The sequence below is a fragment of the Pinus tabuliformis genome, chromosome J (assembly GCF_031772625.1).
Source record: "Pinus tabuliformis cultivar Carrire ecotype Pingquan chromosome J, CPIR1, whole genome shotgun sequence".
Taxonomy (NCBI): domain Eukaryota; kingdom Viridiplantae; phylum Streptophyta; class Pinopsida; order Pinales; family Pinaceae; genus Pinus; species Pinus tabuliformis.
In genome coordinates, this window is record NC_142295.1 from 510,466,106 (window position 1) to 510,492,000 (window position 25,895).

The 25,895-nt window shown below is 41.5% G+C and overlaps 1 protein-coding gene across 2 annotated transcripts in view; it reads right to left on the reverse strand.

The window, feature by feature from the left end:
- Positions 1 to 25,895, reverse strand: part of CPSRP54 (chloroplast signal recognition particle 54 kDa subunit) — a 295,675-nt gene that overhangs the window by 165,549 nt on the left and 104,231 nt on the right. For both annotated transcript variants that reach the window (XM_089378034.1, XM_089378033.1), the window contains exon 9: positions 8,093 to 8,193. In XM_089378034.1, the coding sequence (XP_089234160.1) occupies positions 8,093 to 8,193 (101 nt within the window). The remainder of the gene's footprint in view (positions 1 to 8,092; positions 8,194 to 25,895) is intronic.

Consider the following 25,895-nt stretch of genomic DNA (forward strand, 5'->3'; position numbering starts at 1 on the left):
CTTAGCTTCATCTGACAACTATCAATCCTCTCATACTACGCCCAGGGAGTTTTGCTTCAAGCCATAGAGTGCTTTCTTCCACCTGTATACATGAGATTCCCAATCATGAATATCAAACTCCTCGGATTGTTCCAAACCTATGGACCTGCTGCATGAGGGGAATGGTCCCCTTATAAGATTTTCCTTCAGTACATCTCAGACATGTACCTTCATGCTCTTCTTGAATTCAGGCATCCCTATCACCATCTGACTCACAAACCTCTGGTGCTATCTGTCAATGGACATGGTCCCCAGTGGACTTCCTGCAACTTGATACAACCCTGAACTCAAAAACATCTTTGAAAATTCTATTTTCAAACACGTACCTTTCCATCGATGAGTGCCACCATGTAACCTTTGACTTCCATTGCCAAAATGGACACCAAGTTCTTCTTGCGATCAGGTACATAAAAGAGATTCTGTAAATGAATCGAGTTACCCTCATTCAATTGAAGGGTAACATTCCCTACACCCTTTCCGGGATAGGTGGCATCAGCTCCAAGTATAATCCCATGATTGTTTCCATCTCTACCAAATTAGAGAGTGCACCCTTCTATCCGATGAAGTGCCTGGGGTTCCTTGCTTTCTTTGAAGAGTTGGCCATTTCCTTGATGACCTGCATTACCTGTCATCCCTTTGATCATTGAAGATGTCCCTGGAATGATTGTTATCTTCATCAAGAGATGTGTCTCTACCATTCGAACACTCCTTCGCATAATGGCCGAACTTATTACAACCAAGGCATCTGCCTTTCCTTCCACCCTTAGATCCAGACTTCCCATTGAAGTGATCTTTAGGTAGGCCATCAAAAACTTTTGCTGCGCCATTATGATAATATTCTTTGCTTCGAATTCACCCTCGGTGAATTTGAAGAGGGATGAGGAATCCACTGATCCTTTTGTCCTTTCCCAACTGTCTTCGGTAATTGCTCTTTCACTCTTGCTTGGGCATTGTCTTCACCTCAGCTCCGATACCATGTTAATTTTAGGTATGTTCTATGCTCAATATCTTCTCCAGATCAGCAATCACATCAGTATTAAAGTAAATTGCAGATAGAACATAAACATAAATCGCAGAAGACAAGCCAAGACAAGAGGACACAAGATGTGGCACTAGCCAGGGACAAACCCCAATGTGGGGAAACCCTTGATCAATTCTTCTTATATGTTCTTCAATAGTTCAGAAGAGAGAGAGATAGTACGTTTACAACAGAAGTCAACACTTTGACTTATATAGATAAGAGCATAGATCATCTCTAAGAAGATGATACATGAGATCAGTTGACATGTTGCTTCAACTGATTCTCCAAGGTGACTCCTTCACCTATCGTTGTGTTGCATTTCGTCATCATGCTGCACCTCACTGCGCTACACCATGCTGCACCCATCATCACTATGCTGCATCTCATCATGCTTCATTAATCATGACTGTACATATCACTGTACTACATTATGTGCCATTGCTACATTATGTGCCATTGCTACACCATGTTGCCATACTGACCTATGTGTTGGTTGCACCTTGCTTGCTTGTTGTTCTTAGCATGCTTGTTGTCCCTAGCATGCTTGTTGTCCTTAGCATGCTTGCTGTTGCACGCTAGTTGTCCCTTGCATGCTGCTCTCCTTCAGAGACAGATGCTCCGACAGTTCCCGGCAGTTCCAGCAGTTCCGGCTATTCCTGGTAGTTCCTGCAGTTCCAGCTGTTCCAACAGTTCCGGCAGTTCTCGGCAGTTCCCGGCAGTTTCCGGCAATTCCGCCAGTTCCAACTATTCCCAGCGTTCGAGCAATTCTGGCAGTTTCAGCAATTTTGTCTTTTCCCGGCAGTTCTGGCAATTCCGACTATTCCCGGTAGTTCCAGCTTCTGCCCTCTGGATTAGGGCAGCGTTATCCCTTAGGATCTCTCCTCCTACTAAAACCCAAAGACAAATAGAGAGGAAGAGATCCCAAGTGTGTTGAAATGACTTGAAGGCCACCTATATTTATACTAAAACGTTGAGCACAAGTGGGGTTTATTTGGTTGCTGGCCGACCTTGAGGAATTGTCCCATAACGCAAATAAATTCATATCTACATGAATACTTATTAGAATCGGATGATCTTTAGATCAATCCTACACCTCTCGATGAGACGGATCCAAGAAAAATATCAGTTTCCATTAATAAGGTGACCCACATGGAGTTTGGCCCTAGTTGCCAATTTTAACAAAAGTATAAGAGAAGACTTGAGAATCATTTGGAGATACACCGGGAAAATACTCAATAACCCGAGGGAAATCGATTCTCAAGGAGAAGGAGTTTGATTTCAAAGGGAGAGTTGCAGGGTGAAGGAAGAGGAGGGCATCAACATCAGTCAAAGACTGAGGAGGAGGTGATGCAGAGCATCAGAGGGACAGCGCAGAGGGAAGATCAGAGAGACAGCGCAGCAAGGGACGCAGTCCTCACGCAGGCCTCATGTAGAAGTGACGCAGAGGTGACGTAGTGAAGTCTGAAGGGTCTCCAGGGTGTCAGAATTTCTCCAAAGCAAGGGGAAAAATTGTCTCAGGTGTTTCTCTCAGAGGTGTCTCTATATTCTGTAAAATCATTCCTTGTAAAGAGATTGTTGCTGAAGAATAATAAATAAACCCTCATCTGTTGCACCGGTTTTCCTGCATTGGGTTTTTCCGGGGACAATTGTCCAAAAATAACTGTGTTGATGTGATTGATTCTTGTGCTTGTATATCACTATTATTTTCTCTATGTTATTATGTGACAACTGCAGTAGAATTTATTTTGATGTTTACTGAAGGGTTTTGTAAATAACTTATTTAAGTAGGAGAAATAAATTAGTTACTCCAGTAGAATTTCGTGTTAGAAATTTTCACACGGTATCAGAGCAGAGATCGGGCAATAAGATTAGAGAATCTACAATGAGTCGGGAGCATGATGCTGGGGCAGCAACTCAAAAGGACTCACGCAATTCTCCCGGGAAAGAGGAAAGCACGAAGAATATGGATCACGACTATTCTATGTTAGCTTCCAGACTGGAAGAAGAAGTCGCTTGCTTAGCAAGCTCTACTTCATCTGAGGTTTGGTATATTGACAGTGGAGCCTCTGCACACATGACAGGAATACGAGAATGTTTTTCGAGCTATCAGGAAGAACAGATGAACTTTCAAATCACCATGGGAAACAAGTCAAAATGTACCCCCATAGGGAGAGGTACCAAAGTCTTTCAAACAGAAGCAGGGGATCGGCTTCAAGCGACCAATGTGTTGCATGTGCTAGGATTGGGGATGAATTTACTCTTTGTATCTTAGTTACAAAACAAGGGTTATGATCAATGTGGAAAAAGTTGAAATCGGGATTAAATCGGCAAGGGTCTAGAAGTTGAAAAAGTCGTTAAAGTCGGGAGTTTTTTGAAAAAGTCTACAAAATTAAAAAAAAAAATACAAAAATATTCATTTTTTTAAAAACCCTGACTTTTTCAATAAAATCCCGTTTTTTTCAAAAATAAAAATAAAAAATCGTTAAAGAAACTACCTCATTCACGATTTTTTGGAAAAAGCCCCGATTTAATCCTAACTTTTTCAACTAGGAAAAAATCGGCAAAAAATCAGCCGATTTAATCGGCCAGCCAAGAAAATGGCATTTTGGGGATTTAATCCCGATTTTTTCCTGACTTTTTTCACACTTATGATGTTTTCTTCATTAGGAAGAAAGTATATGTCAAACATCCGAGTTGGAAAAAGAAGGCCCAAATTGGAGTCAGAAGTAACAGGTTGTATAAGTTACAGCTAGAATCTCCAATGGCACTAATAGGTAGCAGTGGGAAAAAGATTTGAATGAACTATGGCACAGGAGGATGGGACACTTGCACCATGGGGCTCTAAGAATTCTCGGAAGAACTGTCACAGGAGTTCCAGAGTTGAGTACCAAACGAGACGATGTATGCAGAGGGTGCGCACTAGGCAAGTACGCCAAAGCAGCTTATTCCAGAAGTAACAGTAGGGCTAAGAGTGTTCTGGGATTGATACACTCAGATATCTGCAGACCCATGTCCACAAAAGCTCTTAGTGGTGCCGAATACTTCGTCATCTTCATTGATGACCATTCCAAGAAGACTTGGATCTACTTTCTAAAAACCAAGGATGAGGTTTTTGATCGATTCAAAGAGTTTAAGGCTCTGGTTGAGAATTGGACAGGAAAGAGGATAAAAGTATTGCGCTCAGACAATGGTGGAGAATACATTGATAAGGACTTCACTAATTTCTGCGCAAGGGAAGGCATCAGAAGAGAATGGACAACTCCTTATAATCTGAAGCAGAATGGAGTAGCAGAGAGGAAGAACAAGACTATTGTTGAAGCAACAAGGGCGATGTTGTATGATCAGGATATGCCCAAATTTCTATGGGCAGAAGCATGCAGCACAGCAGTGTATGTCTAGAACAGGACTCCTCACAGGGCATTAGGTAAGATTACTCTAGAGAGTGTCTTCACCGATAATAAGGCTGAGGTGAGTCATTTCAGAATATTTGGGAGTTTGGCATACTGCCAAATACCCGAAGACAAGAGGAAGAAATTAGATCAAACTGCAGAAAAAGGATATCTAGTGGGATATAGCGAGAATGCTAAGGTATACAAAGTCTATCTTCCGGGAAATAGGAAGATCGTAGTTCGACGGGATGTAAAGTCCATGGAGGATAGAGCTTTCAGAAAATCCTGAGAAATGCCTTCCGAATAGCAGTCAAAGGATGATACATTGGTCCAGCCACTTTGACCAGCAAAAACCAGCACCAATATTTCTCCTAAAGACAAAATTCCAAAGGTATCACAACAGGTGGAGTCTCAAGAAGAGGAGGAGCAAATAGATCTACCCACTACCAGTGGAAGAACGAGCTGGGAACTTCGACAAATACTAGGGATGCAGAGGATTTCGTTGGAGCTCCTAGGAATGAGAAAAGGGAGCATAGACAGCCAGATAGGTACTAAGCCTTGGTGGCTCAGGTTGGAGAACCCTCTAGTTTTCAGGAGGTCGTTCAGCATCAAGTATGGGTAGATGCTATGGTGGAGGAATACAGTTCCATAATGGTCAATGATGTCTGAGAAGTGGTGCCTAGACCTCAAGACAGGTCAGTTGTAGGTTCGAGATGGATCTACAAGGTCAAATATGCTACAAATGGCAGTGTGGAAAAATACAAAGCCAAGTTCGTGGCTAAGGGGTATGCTCAGAAGGAAGGGATAGACTATGAAGAGACCTTCGCCCCAGTAGCTAGGTATACTTATATTAGATCCATAATATCCCTTGCCGCACAGATGGGGTGGGAGATTCACCAGATGGATGTCAAGATTGCATTCTTGAACGGGGTGATAGAAGAAGTATACATTGAACAACCAGAGGGTTTTGAGACACATGAGAAGAAATCTCATGTATGCAGGTTGAAGAAAGCCTTGTATGGGCTTAAACAAGCGCCTAGAGCATGGTACGGTCGAATTGATGGTTACTTGCAGAAGATGGGATTCGTCAAGAGTGACGCAGATCCCAACCTCTACTATCTGATTGTAGAGAATGAGCCTCTAATTCTGGTGTTATATGTGGATGATCTTTTTCTAATAGGTTCATCCAGGCTCATCAAAGATTGCAAGGAAAACCTAGCTACAGAATTTGACATGAAGGATTTGGGGCGGATGCATTATTTTCTGGGGTTGGAAGTTTGGCAGCAGAAGGATGGAATTTTCCTTGGACAAGGGAGATATGCTACAGAAATTCTGAAAAGGTTCAGAATGCAGGATTGTAGACCTATGGCTACTCCAATGATTACCAACTGGAAGAAGATTGATGCATCTGAAGATAAAGAAGTCGATCCCACCTTGTACAGGCAGCTCATAGGGTCCCTGATGTATCTGGTCAATACCAGGCTAGACATTTGTTACACTGTCAACACCCTCAGTCAGTTCATGGTGGAACCAAAGAGGGCGCACTGGGTGGCAGCCAAGCATGTTCTCAGATATATACAAGGAACAGTTGAGCATGGACTAATGTACACCCAAGGCAATGAAATCAAGCTGAGTGGGTTCACTAACGCAGATTGGGCTGGAAGTTCAGTAGATCGGAAAAGTACCACTGTGTATTGTTTCAATATTGGATCAAGAATGACCGTGTAGTAGGAAACAAAAATCCGTAGCTCTGAGCTCAGCTGAGCTGAATAAATGGTAGCTAGCATAGCATCGTGTGAAGCCATATGGCTTAGGAAGTTGCTTGTGAATCTATTCAGGAGAAGGATGGAAGTGACCAATATTTTGTGTGATAATCAGAGTTGCATCAAGCTCTCTGAGAATCCAATTTTTCATGATCGGTCGAAGCACATTGACATCAGGTGTCACTTTATTAGAAACTATGTCCAACAAGGGGCAGTACAGTTACGGTACACCCCAACAAGAGAACAGGTGGCAGACATTCTCACCAAGGCTCTAGGAAGAACAAAGTTTGTTTATTTCAAGGAGAAGATGGGGATGATTGAGAATCTATTTCAGTAGAAGAAGCGGATAGTACAGGGAGTTGCAGTGCAGCAGTTAGCAGTGGCAGTGCTATGGGCAGCATGATGCAGCATATTCAGAGGGAGTTGCAGTACAGATGTAGCAGTGACAGTGGCAGTGTCATGGGCAGCAATACAGGTTGCAGCAGCGCAGTAGATGAGGGTAGCAGATCAAGCATAGCAGAGCAAAGGACCGATGTCGTGGATCATTTTGATACTTTTGTTGGGAAGTATTACTAGAGCACATTCCTCGCTAAGAGGGAGTGATGATTTTAGGTAGCATCGGATGTGCTCTAGCTCCGAAATTTTGTGGAGGGGCTAGAGTATATGAGATCTCCAAGACCCAAAAATCGTTTGGAGAAATTGCACCCGGATTGTGAATTATTAAAATAATTAATATTTTTAATGGGGTTTTTAAGTCTAAACTTAGGAATATAAAAATATTAATGGGAATTAATAAAAATATGGGTGAGAAGCTTCTAAGAGACGAGGATCAAGTTTGTTTTAATCTTATCCGTTGATTAGAGACTGAATTTCGGCCATTGAATCATCAACAGGAAAAGTATAAGAGAAAACTTAAGAGTCATTTGGAGATACAACGGGCAAATACTCAGTAACCCAAGGGAAATCGATTCTCAAGAGGCTGAGCCATTACACATCACCAATCAAAGAAGATAATGAGGTATAAAAATATATTATCATAACATTATAATTCAAAAAATGAGTCCAGAAAATATGGCACTACAGCATCGATCTTGTATATTAGATACTCACAAAGCAACTGGAATCAGATCTCTATTTCTGCTGGTGAAAGGAAGAAAGCCTTTATAATAGATGTCTGTTTTGTAAAGGGTTTTGTGTAAATTGTGTTTGTAGATTAAAATGACCCTTTATTAAAATATAAGAAAACAGTGACGTCTAGAGCAATCCTATCAATTTAAATTTCTCCTTTTCAAGTCATTACAAGCTCTGTTTTCAACCAAGGAAATGTTCAGGGGAAACAAAAGTTCTGACCTGCATAGGTAGTGAGAAAACATCACTGAAAATTCCAAGTCCACTCAAATCTTGTGAAAACATTATCCCTCCCAACGCTGGAACCAAGATGAGTGCACAACCTCGTGATGGTTCACTTTTATTATGATTGACTCATGAAAATTGTATGTATATTTTTCATTTGAGGACAGTTTAAATGCTTCTAGCTTCCTATACACCACGAGTTTAAGTTTATGGTATATCAGGAGACAAAACTCTCTAGAACATACCTACTTTAAATACCTCGAATGCATAATAATTTAATTACTGTATATAAGAGAAACACGTACCCAGCAACCAAAACAACTGACATGGATAGACAATCAGTTTCCTCTTCAGTAAGACAGTCAATGAGAAACTCAGAAATAGTGGCACCCCCAATAATAAACCAAAGACAGATACACAAAATTATAATGGTATTACCTTCACTTTTATAAAAGTGGACTTCTAGAATGTGGCACAGCCTTTTAACCACCACAAAATAGAAGATTTAAAGAATATCAGAAACAAACCTCTCTAACACTAAGAGCTGCACCACCCCGAGAATCGCCATCAAGTTTAGTGAGTATGGCCCCAGTGATTCCAATTTCCAAATTGAATGCTGCCACCAAAGCTAACATAGGAAGAAAACAATCAATTCTAAGCCAATGAAGTTTCAATAGCAGTAGAAACTTTGGTAATTAAACCCAAAATAAATTAAATCAATAACACTCAATAAGTTCTCACCAAAATAAAACATACTTGTCAAACAACCTCTGAAGTTTCAATAGCAGTAGAAACTTTGGTAATTAAACCCAAAATAAATTAAATGAATAACACTCAATAAGTTCTCACCAAAATAAAACATACTTGTCAAACAACCTCTAAATCGAATAGTAGCATTTAACTTTGTTTTATTTATATTGTAACGTAGCCACCAGTTTTGAAAGCCCCCAAATGATTTTCTAGACAGTTCCAGTGGCACACCTATCATCTGAGGTTATGAAGAACAGACATATACCTCTATTTTATTATATATGGCTTTAAGTACAATATATGCTGCTCCAAAGTCTTACCACTTCAACTGTCCTATATGATACTCGATAACATGTTGAGCAACTGGTAACCTTCCACATAAATGTCATTCCCTTTATTTCACTCTTGGAAGACTTATAGCATACACTTGTCAGAAGCCTGAAGGAGATGCATGGCTTGCTGCCACTTCCATACGAGAATTAGCCATGAAAACTGCCCAGAAATCTATAGGGTATGCGTGCATGGGATTCAGACAGAATTTCAAACAAAGAGTGATAGAATTATTACTATAATATGTAGTTATGTTGATCTTTTAGCATTAACAAGATATATAAAACTGGATTACTGATGAGCAGAAGGTTAAGCAATGGGTGACACAAGCTGACTCGAAAGCCCTTTCTAGGAAACAGTTACTATTAGTAGACAGATAAGGTAAAGTTTTTGATAAAGGAAAAGAAGAGTAAATAATTAATAGACAATGGAAATTCGAAAGACTCTAAAATCGTTAAGGACATTTTACTTGAGGGAGAAAGGAAAAACATTAAGATGGCTCCCTTTGAGAGGAAGTCAGCTCAAATATCAGTAAAACGGCCCTTAAAAAAGAGTAAACAAACGAGTAAAGAGGGACAAGGATCAGTTGGCCCCACATTAGGGGGAAGAACAGGGTGAACTCAGGTGCAGTCAAGCAGACAGGCAAATGATAAACAGGCCAACCCAGCAGGTACTCTAAGAGCCCCCACATAGCAACTCCATGAATAAACAAGAAATGTTGATGATGATAGCTCAGACAAGTGCTTCTGCATAGGCTAAGTGCCAAGCATGCAGAAGATGTCCAAAAGCCTCTTTTCTCTATGTATTATGTTGAGCGAGTAACTTTTATAAGTTTAACTTTAAAAAAGCACATTAACTAGTTAATTAATCAATGTTGGTTATTAAGCTAAGGTTTCTAATGAAAAATGAATTTAATTCATTTCAGTGAATTAGGCTTAATCTCAACCATTGATCTAAGTGGGTTAGGATTTAATCCTAGTCATCCATCACTTTGGAGATTGGGAGTAGGAATTTAGCGTAATGAAAATTATAAAGGAAGCCTAAGGGAGAGGAAGAAGACATCAATTCTTGGGAGAGTGATTTTCTTATGCAAGTGAGAGCCTCAAGACCAGTGTTGCAAACATCGTGATTGGGATTAAATAGGCGAGGGCCCGAAATCAAAGAAATCGGGAAAATTGGGAAAAAAATCGGTAAAAATCAGCAAATACAAAAATATTCATTTTTTTCAATTTTTTTAATATCTAAAGCATCCACAACATAAAATAAATGCATTGACACATAAATATGAAAAAAGAACTAATATATAAGATGTGTAATATCATTTCTAGTGCTACATCACACATAACAGTGAATCATGTCCTAAATACTAAGTCCTGAGTCCCAACTCAGCCTCAAAATATCAACAAAAAATATAATAATGTATCTCATATCATGAGTCATAATGTCATATACAATGAAATGAACCAAATAACTAATACTATTGATTTCCTCTGCCCCTCTTGCGAGAAAATGCAACAGCTTTCCCTCTAGATGTAGATGGCGGTGGAGCTGGCAGTGGACTCTGTTGTGCTCTAGAAGTTGAAGAACTAGGAGCTATAGGAGGTAGACCACGTCCTCTACTGGTGACAAGGGTAGGTGGTGTCACCTCCTCCTCCTGTTGCTCCTCCTCCTCCTCTACCCCCTCCACTACCTCCTGCTCTAACCAATCAGGGGCCGACTCCATGATAGGCCTCTTGGCCTCAACCCTCCATGCAGCAGTGGTGTCAATCCCATCCAATGAGATGGCCTCCACATCAAGTGTCCTCTCAAGTTGCCTCACCCACAATCGAAGATTGTAGTAGATGTAGACCATGTCATTAAGTCGTTGGGACTCCAACCTATACAAGGGTCATAAGTTAATAAATTATAAACAATAAAATAATAATTATAAAAAAAAAATATTATTTAATCAATTCAAAAAATTAATTGGAAATTTGGAATATTTTAAATTGTTGTGCTTCTTGGTGCGTATTTTTTCAAATAAACTCCGATTGCACTCGCATTCCGAGGAGCTACATGTTTGGCTGAGCACTCGAATGGCAAGCCTTCAGAGATTAGGTACTCTACCACCATAGCTTGTCCACCATGCATCTACAACAAATAAGATAAACATAAGAAAAAAATGAAATTTGAAAGTTGAAGCAAAGTATTAACTTGAAAAGACAATAAAATTTGAAACAAACTAAAGCTTACCTGACATTTTAGTCTTCCTACCCACAACAGCGATGTCAAAGCTAAATGTGCCACCTGCCATCCTGTATATCTTTATTTCTTTGGCACATTTTGTTGGAGATAGCACCATCCTCTGAACACAACTGAAGAATCCATCCATGACATCAACATCAAAGAAGAAACCACAGGAGTAAAAAAATGCAGGGTTCAGGTAGATACCTGAAGCATGAATAGGACGATGGAGTGTATTGTTCCATCGCTTATTAATCACTTCCCATAGGAGTTGTTGCTTCTCAAACCCCTCATCCCCCTTATCATCATAGTAGGTCCGAAAGGATTCTTTGGCCCTATCCATGGCCTCATACAAGTAGCCCATTTCGAGCTGTTCTCCATCAACTAATCAAAGAACCTTTACCAAAGGTTCAGTAATGCTACACACCTATTACACTCCCGCCCAGGAGCTTTCTTGGTATGAAACTAACCTACATATGGCCTTTGTTGAAGAAAAGTGTAACTAGGTTCGGTCTTCATAATGACTTGTAATTATGACTGATCTAAATGATGTAATAAAAGAGAATAATTTTATTTTGTATGTCTTGCTACATGGGTTTCATGAGCAAGAAGTGTCATAGGTCAAAAGACTTCTTCTTGATGTCTTTAGGATTTATTAATATGTCAAAGAGTCAAGTCATGTGTGAAGGAGCTGTTCGAATTTCTAAGTCTAACTGTTAGAAATCCTTCCTATACTTTTTGATTTATTTCTTCCTACTTAATCTGTTAATTAACAAGTTATTTACCATGTAAATACTGAAAATAAATACAAGTACAGTCTCAACACATACAGATCATCAACTGAAGGAAAAAACAAGCACACAAGTGACACCGTTATTTTTGGACTAATGTCCCCGAAAAAAACCAATGCGGGAAAACCGATGCAGCTATTTGAGGGTTTTATTATTAAGCAGTTTCAGAATACAATCTGGGTGCCAGAAATGGCTCACCCAACAGAGAATGCCCTCGGCAGTAGTACCTCTCAGTCGAAGACAGATATCAACCCCACAAAATCTCCCAGTGTCAACCTCTAGGGTCTGCGTCAGCCTCTCTGGCCCAGCGTCAGCGTCTCTGGGCTCTGCGTCAACCTCTGGAGCCTCTGCGTCTCCCACGCTGGCCCTCCTCAGGCTCTACATAGTTCTTGGTCGCCTCTGGCTGCTTCTGCGTGGCCTTTAGCTGGCTCTGCGTCAACCCTCTCCCAACTTCTGCGATGATGCTCCCAGTACTATCTCTGCCTCTCTGCGACTGCATTCACTACCCCTCAGCAGCAACTCTGATCACTCCTTCGATTTCCTCAGCAAGCCCTACTCCAAAAAAATCAAATTCTTGATCAACTCGGTGTGTTCTCCAAGTGACCCTCAAGCGTCCTCTTATACTTTTCTCATTGACAATTCAACGACCGAGATTAAGTCCCTAATCAACGGCTAAGATTAGATATGGCTTGATCCATGACTTTTGGACCATTCTAACTCAGTTTTATATTACTTCACACTAATATTTTATTTTCCCTAAGTTTAGACTTATGGACTTAATTAAAAATATTAATTATTTTAATATCTCCCAAACTGGTTAGATTCTGCCCAAACCATTTCTGGGTATCAGAGATCTCATGTGTTTTAGCCTCTCCACCAATTTTGGTGGCTAGAGCACATCCGATGCTACCCCAAATCAACACCCCCTCTTAGCGTGGACTATGCTCTAGTAATACTCCTCACTGAGCATCACCCTGATCATCAGGCATCGGTCCCTGTGCTGATGCTAGGCGTGCTGCCCAACATCCTCTGCATTGCTGCATCGTGTACTGCTACCCATGGCCCTGCCACTGCTGCATCTGTACGGAAACTCCCTCTGCATCCGTGCTGCTGCCCATGGCCCTGCCACTGACATTGCTGCATTTGCACTGCAACCCCTCTCATAATGTTGCATCATGCTGCCCATAGCACTGCAAATGCTAACTGTTGCACTGCAACTCTGTTACTAAGAAGTAAGTAACTGATCTCCCACCTCTGACATCTCCGTTAGGCTAGAAACACTCCCGATGCTGAAGCTCCCTCTTTCACTGACAAGTGCTCCTTCTCTAACCTCTGTGCTGCTGCAACAACTCTGTGCATCTCACACTGCTGCCTCATGCTATCCCAGGACTCCTGCACTGTAGCTCCCTCTGTGGCTCCATCCGCATATGTCTCTATCGATATCCACCAGACCTGCTGCTCCTCTTTGGGGCTCTTGTAGCAAAGTATAATCCAAGAAGTTGGGTACCTGGAGGATCCTGCCCCTCATCGCCTGTAGTCCATTTGACTATAGCTCGACATCTCCCCACTTCCTCTCAAGTAGCGCATGAGCACTCATGGCACAGTTATCATCTGTCTCCACTTCTTTTTCCGCCCTTGCTGGCGTAGCCTTGGTCTCAGAATGTTAAAATTGGCAACTAGGGCCAAACTCCATGTGGGTCATATATTTATGGCAGCTGATATTTTTATTGGATCCCTCTCATTGAGATGTGTAGGATTGATCTAAAGATCATCCGATTCCAATAAGTATTTATGAAGTTATGAATTTATTTATGCTATGGACAAATTGTTAAGTCGGCCATCAACTTATGTAGGCTCAAAAGCTTAACAGTCATGTCTATTCAACCTCTACATTTTAGTATAAATAGACAAGGACTTCAAGTCATTTCTACACACACTTGGATCTCTTCCTCTCTCTACTTGTCTTTGGGTTTTAGTAGGAGGAGAGATCCTAAGGAAAAGCCGAAAAAGCCAAAACTACCAGAACTGCCAGAAAAGCTGGAACTGTCGGAAAAGCCGAAAAGCCAAAACTACTGGAAAAGCCAGAAAAGCCAGAAAATTCGGAACTGTCGGAACTGTCAAAACTGCTGGAAAAGCTGGAAAAGCCGGAACTACCGATAACTGCCGAAACAATCGGAGCATCTGTCTCCGAAGGAAGGCAGCATGATGTATGAGATCATGGGCAGCATAATAAGTAGCATGATGATATGAGCATGGGCAACATAATGATGCATGATGATATGAGTATGGGCAGCATGATGATATGAGAATGGGCAGCATAATGATGCGTGATGATATGAGCATGGGCAGCTTAATGATGAATGAGATCATGAGCATGGGCAGCTTGATGATGAATAAGACCATGGAAGATGCAGCATGATGAGCAGCATGAAGATGAGAGCAGCTCAGTCATCAAGGTTCAACACATGTGACAGTACAGCGAGGTGTCACATGGTAATGTGCAGCAAATAGACGAGATGCGGCACTATGATAGGTGAACGAGTCACCTTAGAGAATCAGTTGAAGCAATATGTCTTCAACTGATCTCATGCCGATATCAAAAGGTCAAAGTCATTGACTTCTATTGTAAATGTATTATCTCTCACTTTCTCTGCTGAACTTTGAAGAACATAAAAGAAGAATTGATTAAGGGTTTCCCCACATTGTGGGGTTTGTCCCTGGCTAGCGCCACATCTTGTGTCCTCTTGTCTTGGCTTGTCTTCTGTGATTTATATTTATGTTCTATCTGCAATTTACTTTATGCTGATGTGATTGCTAATGTGGAAAAGAAATTGAAATAAATTGCTCTAGCATAGAACATACCTAAAATTAACATGGTATCAAAGCTGAGGTTAAGACAATGCCCAAGCAAGAGTGAAAGAGCAATCACCAAAGACAATAGGGACAAGTCAAAAGGATCAATGAGTTCCACATCTCTCTTCTAAGTTCGCTAAGGGTGAAGTGGAAGGAAATAAAATTATCAAAATGGCACAGCGGAAGATCACTTCATTGGGAAGTTTAGATCTAAGGGTGGAAGGAAACGCAGATACCTTGGTTGCAATAAGTTCGGCCATCATGCAAAGGAGTGTCCAAATAGCAGAGACACGTCTCTTGATGAAGATAACAATCATTCCAGGGACATCTTCAATGATCAGAGGAATGATAAGTAATGCAAGTCATCAAGGAAATGGTCGACTCTTCAAAGAAAGCAAGGAACCCCAGAATCTCTTTTATGTACATGATCGCAAGAAGAACCTAGTGTCCATCTCGGACATGGAAGTTTAAGGTTTCAGGGTGGCACTCATCGATGGAAAGGTACGTGTTTGAAAATAGATGTTTCAAAGATGATTTAGAGTTCAGGGCTGTATCAAGTCCACTGGGGACCATGTCCATTGACTCAGCACCGGAGGTCTGTGTGTCAGATGGTGACCGGGATGCCTGAATTCAAAAAGAGCATGAAGATACATGTCTGAGATGAAACGAACGAAAATCTTACAAGGGGACCATTCCCCTCATGTAGCAGGTCCACAGGTTTGGAACAACCCGTGGAGTTTGAGATTCATGAACGGGAATCTCATGTATACAAGTGGAAGAAAGCCCTCTATGGCTTGAAGCAAAACACCCCGGGCGTAGTATGAGAGGATTGATAGCTATTTGATGAAGCTGAGATTCACTAGGAGTGAAACCGATCCAAACCATTACCCGAAGGTTGTGGATGATAGACCTCTCATACTGGCACTACAGGTGCAGACACTCTCATTTGCAGAAGTAAGAGGGAGTTAGAATTCGAATGTGGAATGATAAACTGCAAGCCTGTGACTACCTCGAGGATATTAACTTTCAGAAGTTATATGGTAGTGATGTCGGACCAGATTTGGGAAATGCCTCTGAGTTTCATAAACTCAATCACGTTGATGTTCTTGGTGAACTTCCGTCCGGACATATGTTTTGCAGTTAGCATGGTGAGCTCATATTTGGTTGAGCCTCACTAGATTGGTGCCAAGAATCCTCTGAGATATCTTCGGGGCACAATCTCTCATGGATTGAGATACATTGCCGGAAATATGAAAACTGCATGATTATTCGAATGCTGACTGGGTAGGCAGTGTGGAGGATCACTAGAGCACTTCTCAGTGCTGGTTCTCTTTGGATTCTGCTTCGATATCATGGATGAGCAGGAAGCAAAAATCGGTTGTTATAAGTACCGCCGAGACCAGATACATAACTACGAGTATGACCTCGTATGAAGTTGCCTGGTTGTGGAAACTCTTCAGTGAGTACACATGATGAATACCACTATGATTCTCTGTGACAACCAGAGGTGGGATTCGATTATTGAGGAATCCCGTATTCAATGATTGCTCCAGCAGATAGACATCAAATACTGCCTTATTTGGGATATGGTAAGTTGATGAGCAAGGAGGCTCCATCGCACTGAGATGATGTACAGGTTGCTACACTTTGTTAGAGCCCCGAGGAAAGATCAAATTTGTGATTTTCCCGAACGACTTGGAGTCGTCGAGAGACCCTTGTAAAAGGGTCCTGCATGTTGCATACATTGAGCTCTGGGAGCTCTGGGGGCTTGCGGTTCTTACTGGAGCAACATACGACCACAGGGTGACTCACCCTCCCCTGGTGGTGCGCACTGGAACAGGATGATTCGCTCTCCTATGGATAGGATGATTCACTCTCCTGTGGACAATATGATTCTCTCTCCTGTGGACAAGATGATTCGCTCTCTTGTGGGACAGGATGATTCGCTCTCCTGTGGACAGGATGATTCACTCTCCTGTGAACAAGATGATTCGCTCTCTTGTGGGATAGGATGATTCGCTCTCCTGTGTAGCAAGATGATTAATTCTCCTGTGAGGTCTGGATGATGTGTTCTCCATGACGATTGTGTAGCAGGATGATTAATTCTCCTGTGAGGTCTGGATGATGTGTTCTCCATGACGATTATGTAGCAGGATGATTAATTCTCCTATGAGGTCTAGATGATGTGTTCTCCATGACGATTGTGTAGCAGGATGATTAGTTCTCCTGTGAGACCTGGATGATGTTTTCTCCATGGCGATTGTGTAGCAGGATGATTAGTTCTCCTATAAGGACAGAATTGATTAAGTTCTCTTGTCGAGGCATCCTACCCATGCAGTGTGGGACTCATGGGAAGTACCTCTCATCTGATCAATGAGCAGGGAAATGAGGATAGGGACCATAGTAGTACCGATGGACGCATCACTGTATCTACCGTACTCCCTATGCTAGGATGACCTTCATTGATCTGGGATCAATGATACTGGTCTGGGACTAATGGTAGGAGTTGTACCCACTATGACATTGACTTCGGGTCGGTTGAGGACTCGTCTGGGACGAGTGGTACATACTCTGAGACTGACTTCGAGTTAGTAGAGTACTGGTCTAGGACCAGTGGTAGGAGTTGTACCCACTATGACACTGATTTCGGGTCGGTTAAGAACTGATCTGGGACCAGTGGTGCATACTCTGAGACTGACTTCGAGTGAGTAGAGTACTGGTCTGGGACCAGTGGTAGGAGTTGTACCTACTATGACACTGACTTCGGATCAGTTAAGGAATGGTTTGGGACCAGTCAGTGTTGTTAAAATCGCGATAAAATCGCGATTTTTTCAGCTTGCCGATTTAATCGCGATTTTTATACGAAAAAATCGCCTTTTTTTTTTGCCGATTTTTATTGAAAAAATCGCGCTTTTTTCAAAAAATCGCGATTTTTTCGAAAAAATCGCGATTTTTAACGAAAAAATTGGGACAGCGCGATTTTATAATTTTTTTTTTGGTTTTTCATTTGGTCATTTGGGTTTTTTCATGCAATTTTTTTTGAAAGAAACAAATAATTTTTGAGTGGGGCAGCTTAATGATAAAGTCTAGGCCCTAGTATGGATATGCTATTCATGGTAATGTTAAATTCTTAAAGTAAAAGTGACATTCTCCTTAATCTTCATTTTCATCCTTTTACTTAAATTTTTAACATTACCATGAAATGACTCAGGATGTTTGAGAGTGGTTCCAGCCTCATTGGATTTCATATGGAGAAAGTAGAATTTTAGATTTCATTTAAAATCCAGCAGACTTATCAGTTTTTCAGGATTTCAGGATTGGGAGATTGTAATGTTTCCAGGTGACACCACCTGCTCGGGCTACCCCTGCCACCAGTAGAGGACGTGGTCTATCTCCTATAGCTCCTACTTCTAGTTCTTCAGCTTCTAGAGCACATCAGACTCCACTGCCATCTCCACCAGCACAGGCACCAACATCTACATCTAGAGGGAAAGGGAAAGCTGTGGCATTTTCTCGCAAGAGGGGCAGAGGAAATCAATAGGATTAGACTTCATTTTATTGTCTATGACATTATGACATGATGAGATACATTATCATATTTTTTGTTGATATTTTGAGGCTGAGTTGGGACTCAGGAATCAGGACTTACTATTCAGGACATGATTCAATGTTATGTGTGATTTTAGCGCTAGAAATGATATTAAACATCTTATATATTAGTTTTTTTATCATATTTATGTGTCAATGTATTTATTTTATGTTGTAGATGGTTTAGATATTAAAAAAATTGAAAAAAAATGAAAAAAAAATGAATATTTTTGTACCAAACGATTTTTTCCCGCTTTTTTCCGATTTTTTCCCGATTTTTCCGATTTTTTCCGATTCGTTCCCCGCGCCGATTTAATCCCGCTCGCGCTTTTAACAACATTGCCAGTCGTACACACTCTGAGACTGACTTCAGGTCAATGGAGAATGGTATGACACATTCTCGATCAATTCTTCTTCTTCATGGTTCAGCAGAGCTAAGTTTTGCAGAGCAGAGCCAGCAGAGCTGAGTAGTGCAGAGCAAAGCCAGTAGAGCTGAGCAGTGCTGAGCAAAGCCAACAGAGCTGAGCAGTGCAAAGCAAAGCCAGCAGAGCTGAGTAGAGCAGGGCAGAGCCTCCAGAGCCAACAGAGCTGAGTTGAGCAGAGCTGAGCAGAGTTGAGTAGAGCAGAGCAGAGCCAGCAGAGCTAACAGAGCTGAGCAGAGCAGTGCAGGGCACTGATGGCAGAGATAGTATAGTTGGACATATGGATCAGCGGATGGAGTTTTCCCTAGTTGAGAGGGAGTGTTAAAATTGGCAACTAGGGCCAAACTCCATGTGGGTCATATTATTTATGGCAGCTGATATTTTTATTGGATCCCTCTCATTGAGAGGTGTAGGATTGATCTAAAGATCATCCGATTCCGATGAGTATTTATGAAGTTATGAATTTATTTATGTTATGGACAAATTGTTAAGTCGGCCAGCAACTTATGTAGGCTCAGAAGCCCAACAGTCATGTCTATTCAACCTCTACGTTTTAGTATAAATAGAAGAGGACTTCAAGTCATTTCTACACACAATTGGATTTCTTCCTCTCTCTACTTGTCTTTGGGTTTTAGTAGGAGGAGAGATCCTAAGGAAAAGCCGGAACTGCCGGAAAAGCCAAAAAAGCCGAAAAAGACGAAACTGCCAGAAAAGCCGCAAAAGCCAAAACTACCGAAAAAGGCAGAAAAGCCGGAACTACCGGGAATTGCCAAAACAGCCGGAGCATCTGTCTCCGAAGGAAGGCAGCATGATGTATGAGATCATGGGCAGCATAATAAGCAGCGTGATGAATGAGCATGGGCAGCATAATGATGCATGATGATATGAGTATGGGCAACATGACGTATGAGATCATGGGCAGCATAATAAGCAGCATGATGATATGAGCATGGGCAGCATAATGATGCATGATGATATGAGCATGGGCAGCGTAATGATGAATGAGATCATGAGTATGGGCAGCTTGATGATGAATAAGACCATGGAAGATGCAGCATGATGAGCAGCATGAAGATGAGAGCAACTCAGTCATCACGGTTCAACACATGTGACAGTACAGCAAGGTGTCACACAGTAATGTGCAGCAAATAGACGAGATGCAGCACTATGATAGGTGAACGAGTCACATTAGAGAATCAGTTGAAGCAATATGTCTTCAACTGATCTCATGCCGATATCAAAAGTCAAAGTGATTGACTTCTATTGTAAATGTACTATCTCTCTCACTTTCTCTGCTGAACTTTGAAGAACATAAAAGAAGAATTGATCAAGGGTTTCCCCACATTGCGGGGTTTGTCCATGGCTAGCGCCACATCTTGTGTCCTCTTGTCTTGGCTTGTCTTTTGCGATTTATATTTCTGTTCTATCTGCAATTTACTTTATGCTGATGTGATTGCTAATGTGGAATAGAAATTGAAATAAATTGCTCTAGCATAGAACATCCCTAAAATTAACATGGTATCAGAGCTGAGGTGAAGACAATGCCCAAGCAAGAGTGAAAGAGCAATCACCAAAGACAATAGGGACAAGATAAAAGGATCAATGAGTTCCACATCTCTCTTCTAAGTTCGCTAAGGGTGAAGTGGAAGTAGAGAATATTATCAGAATGGCACAGCGGAAGATCACTTCATTGGGAAGTTTAGATCTAAGGGTGGAAGGAAAGGCAGATGCCTTAGTTGCAATAAGTTCGGCCATCATGCAAAGGAGTGTCCGAATAGCAGAGACACATCTCTTGATGAAGATAACAATCATTCCAGGGACATCTTCAATGATCAGAGGAATGATAAGTAATGCAGGTCATCAAGGAAATGGTCGACTCTTCAAAGAAAGCAAGGAACCCCAGAATCTCTTTTATGTACCTGATCGCAAGAAGAACCTAGTGTCCATCTCGGAAATGGAAGTTTAAGGTTTCAGGGTGGCACTCATTGATGGAAAGGTACGTGTTTGAAAATAGATTTTTCAAAGATGTTTTAGAGTTTAGGGTTGTATCAAGTCCACTGGGGACCATGTCCATTGACTCAGCACCAGAGGTCTATGAGTCAGATGGTGACCGGGATGCCTGAATTCAAAAAGAGCATGAAGGTACATGTCTGAGATGTACTGAAGGAAAATCTTACAAGGGGACCATTCCCCTCATGTAGCAGGTCCACAAGTTTGGAACAACCCGTGGAGTTTGAGATTCATGAATGAGAATCTCATGTATACAGGTGGAAGAAAGCCCTCTATGGCTTGAAGCAAAACACCCCAGGCGTAGTATGAGAGGATTGATAGCTGTTTGATGAAGCTGAGATTCACTAGGAGTGAAACTGATCCAAACCATTCCCCGATGGTTGCGGATGATAGACCTCTCATACTGGCACCTCATAAGGATGACCTATTTCTGACAGGTGCAGACCCTCTCATTTGCAGAAGTAAGAGGGAGTTAGATTTCGAATGTGGAATGATAAACTACAAGCCTGTGACTACCTCGAGGATATTAACTTTCAGAAGTTATATGGTAGTGATGTCGGGCCAGATTTAGGAAATGCCTCTGAGTTTCATAAACTCAATCACGTTGATGTTCTTGGTGAACTTCCGTCCGGACATGTTTTGCAGTTACCATGGTGATCTCATATTTGGTTGAGCCTCACTGGATTGGTGCCAAGAATCCTCTGAGATATCTTCGGGGCACAATCTCTCATGGATTGAGATACACTGCCAGAAATATGAAAACTGCATGATTATTCGAATGTTGAATGGGCAGGCAGTGTGGAGGATCACTAGAGCACTTCTCAGTGTTGGTTCTCTTTGGATTCTGCTTCGATATCATGGATGAGCAAGAAGCAAAAATCGGTTGTTATAAGTACCGCCGAGACCGGATACATAACTACGAGTATGACCTCGTATGAAGTTCCCTGGTTGTGAAAACTCTTCAATAAGTACACATGACGAATACCACTGTGATCCTCTGTGACAACCAGAGGTGGGATTCGATTATTGAGGAATCCCATATTCAATGATTGCTCCAGCAAATAGACATCAGATACTGCCTTATCTGGGATATGGTAAGTCGATGAGAAAGGAAGCTCTATCGCACTGAGATGATGTACAGGTCGCTACACTTTGTCAGAGCCCCGGGGAAAGATCAAATTTTTTATTTTCCCAAACGACTTGGAGTCGTCGAGAGACCCTTGTAAAAGGGTCCTACATGTTGCATACATTGAGCTCTGGGAGCTTTGGGGGCTTGCGGTTCTTACTCGAGCAACATACGACCACAGGGTGACTCACCCTCCCCTGGTGGTGCACACTGGAACAGGATGACTCGCTCTCCTGTGGACAGGATGATTCGCTCTCCTGTGGACAAGATGATTCGCTCTCTTGTGGGACAGGATGATTCGCTCTCCTGTGGATAGGATGATTCGCTCTCCTGTGAACAAGATGATTCACTCTCTTGTGGGACAGGATCATAGTTGCGAGGGAGCGCCCCCCCCCTCGAACCCGCTCCTGAATCGCGCTCCGGGCCGGAGCGGCTCGGGAGCGCGCTCCCTAAAAAAAATTTACGCTCCCTGCCCTGTTCGGGAGCGCGCTCCCTAAAAAAAAATTACGCTCCCTGCCCTGTTCGGGAGCGTTCGCTCCGAGAGTGTTTCGACAGGCGCCGGGAGCGATCCGGCGGAAAAAATTTCCGCAGACGCCAAAAAAATCAAATTTAAAAAAATAAAAAAAAAATTGGTTTTAAAAGCCCAATGGGCCTAAAACAATTTCATTGTGACTTCATTGAGCAAGAGTTTGGAGCAAGAGCAAGAGCAAAGGAGCGAGGAGCAAGTGCCGAGGAGCGAGGAGCAAGCCTGCAGAGGTAAGTAACTTAGTAATTTAGTTAGTTTAGTTAGGTAGGTAGTGATTTAGTTAATTTAATTTAGTTTATTGAGTTTAAAAATCATAAATTTAAATTAAATTAATTAATTAAATTAATTAATCCCAATAAATTAAATTAATTTGCAGATTCAAGAATCAAAACCCTACAAACATCAAACACCATGGACCTGGCTATATTTCTTAGCATTTTCCTCTTCCTGGTCCCTTTTATGGTTATTATGGTGCTGAAGAGTAGGAAACGGAGGGGCCAAACTGAAGAGGGGGATGAAGAAGCTGGAGAAAGTCAAATTGGTGAAAACCCCGGTGAGGAGGAGCTGGAGGAGGGTGAACATGACCCTCAAAAAACTAAACAAGACCAAACTCCATTGTGGAAATATGTTAACAGGGCTGAAACAGGGAGAGGGGGTGGAACCACTAAATTTCATTGCCCCCATTGCAACACTGATTACATAGGTTCATACACCCGTGCTAGAAGACACCTCTGCGGGAAAAGGCCATGGGATGGAGACAAACAAATAGGAATCAAAACTTGTACAGCGGTGTCAGCGGCGGATAGAGCCAAATACATAAGGGAAGAGGAGGAAGCCCAACACAGATCAAAAAAATCAAGTGGTTTCTTTGAACCAAGCTCACAATCACAAAGAACTCCTTCAGCATCCTCCCAAGGCAGTGGATATGGAGGCACAAGGTCATCATCTTTAAGGCGTAGAACCATATCAGATTTCCTTGATGAAGGGTGTAGGAATGATGTGGATTCAAAGGTTTACAGGTTTCTCTATGCATGTGGGATACCATTCAATGTTCTTCGCTCACCTTATTGGCACGAAATGGTTTCTGCCATAAATGATGCCCCTAAAGGATACAAGAGCCCTGGGTATGACAAGGCAAGAACCGTTGGCCTTGATCATGAAAAAGCAAAAATATCACATTCTTTGAATAGAATGACAAGTTCTTGGACTGACCATGGGGTGTCCATTGTATCTGATGGATGGACAAATGTAAAAGGCAAGCCATTGATAAGTGTTCTTGCTGTGTCTGTTAGTGGTCCCATCTTTCTAGCTGCACATGATTACTCAGACAATTTCAAGACCGCCATCAACATTGCAGAAGCATTACTTGAAATAATTGAGCGTATTGACCCATACAATGTCATCCAAGTCATCATTGATAATGCTCCTAATTGTAAGGCAGCGGGAGCAATTATTGAGGATAAATACCCCAACATATTTTGGTCTGGATGTTTGGTTCACACATTGAACCTTCTGTTGCATGATATTGTCAAGAACAAAAATGAACAATACCAATGGATTGGTGATTTGTACAAGAAAGGCAAACAAATGATAAAATTTATTATAAATCATAGCAATACCCATGGCCTTTTCCGCAGTCACTCGAGATTGGAGTTGTTGAAGATTGCGAAGACCAGATTTGGTAGCTATTACCTCACCTTCAAGCGCCTTTGAAGGTAAGAGAGGCATTAGCTAGCATGGTATCAAGTCCACATTGGCAGGTATTAAAGGAAAGGGCCACAAATGTAGCTGACATGGCAGGTTTTGAAATGGTGGAGGAGGCCGCTCTTGATGGGCAGTTTTGGACAACTGTGAGGCAGGTATTGGATTTCACCAAGCCAATTTATCACATGATTCGATTTGCAGATACAGACAAACCAGTGATCGGCGAGGTGTATGAGCAAATGGATACCATGTTGGGGGAAATAAAGGACATTGTTCATAATAGAGATCCCAACTTGTACAAACTAATTCATGATTGTGTGTGTGAACGGTGGAATAGGCTTAATCTTCCACTACATTGCTTGGCGTATATCCTTACACCAAAATACTACTCTACATCTTGGTTGGGCCAACCTGCAGCAGGGGGTGGGGTTAGGACCAAACCCCATTTAGAACCAGAGGTAACTAAAGGATATTTGGAAGCATTAGAAAAGTTGGTACCTGACAGGGAGGAATGTGCAGCTGTGCGCCTTGAAATAGGCAGATACTTCAGTGGCACTGGTTTGTATGGTAACTTCCATGCAATGGACGACAGAGATAGATTTGATACTCTCACATGGTGGGAAACATATGGCGGGCATGGACTTTTGCCAAAATTGGCAAAAGCAATTCTTTCACAGTTTGTAAATACTTCTTCTGCAGAGAGGTGTTGGAGCACCTACAGCTACATACATAATGTGAAAAGAAACAGACTCAATGAAAACCGAGCAGAAAGCCTGGTTTATGTGCACTACAAGTTGAGGTTGTTGAGTCATTACTGTGATCGGGCTTATGAGGATCCCACATATAAAATTTGGGAAAATCACCCAGAGGATGACAATTTGGAGGATGGCATTGTACATATTGAAGAACTGGAAGAGGAACTTGTAAGGGATGAAGATGAAGCAGCTGCAGCAGCCATGCCACCTCCACCATCCAGTAGCAGTGCTCGAGGTCCGAGTCTTGTTCTTTTGCTGTCGCCACGTCCATCTACACCCTCACGTGGAGGTTCTAGTTCTGGTCGTCAGTCTGTGCAGGAGACTCCTAGAAGACCACCACGACCTGCTTATACTCCTGGAGACTCTCGTGGCAAGGGCCACATGTAGATTCTGATTTACAGTTTACTTGTCTTTTTTAGTTTCTATTAGACTTTAGTTTTCATAACTATTGAGTTTTGAGTCCTTGACTCTTGACTCTTGACTCTTTCATATCATAATGATATTTTTTGTAAACAATATATCGCTATGACAATGAAAATTTGAAGTTTGAAGTTGGGCCTTGGCAATTATAACTCATTGGTAATGATGTGAATTATGAATTTGATGCTTCGTGAAAGACTAAAGTTGTTTCATTTCATTTCATTATTCATGTTTCATTTTATAAATTTATAACATTTCATATCATGTTAACAGTTAGAAGTTAGGATTTAGAAATATCTTAGATATTACTTCTTGTAATGGTTAAACTTAGCTTACAAGTACAACTTTGGTGACCAATGATGATAAATGTTATTGAATTTTCAATTTTGAAAGCTTGAAGTTGAAACTTTAAGATTGAATTTGATGAATCATGATTCATGAGACTCAGTATGTTGCAGTTGTAATATGTATTTTACTAACTTGTGGACATGGTTGATGACGATTATAATTTCTAGATGATTGATGTGATATGGTTCAATGATCAATCTATGTTTTTTTATGTTTTTTATGTCTAATTCATCATTCTACATGTTTTTGTTGACATATATGTATCAAAAATTAAAAAATATAAAAAATATATATATTTTTAAAAAATCGCTCCCAGATTCGCTCCCAAACCGGGAGCTTCTGAAAATGGTCGCTCCCACTCCCGTTTTCGCTCCCACTCCCGCTCCCAAGCAACATGGGACAGGATGATTCGCTCTCCTGTATAGCAGAATGATTAATTCTCTTGTGAGGTCTGGATGATGTGTTCTCCATGACGATTGTGTAG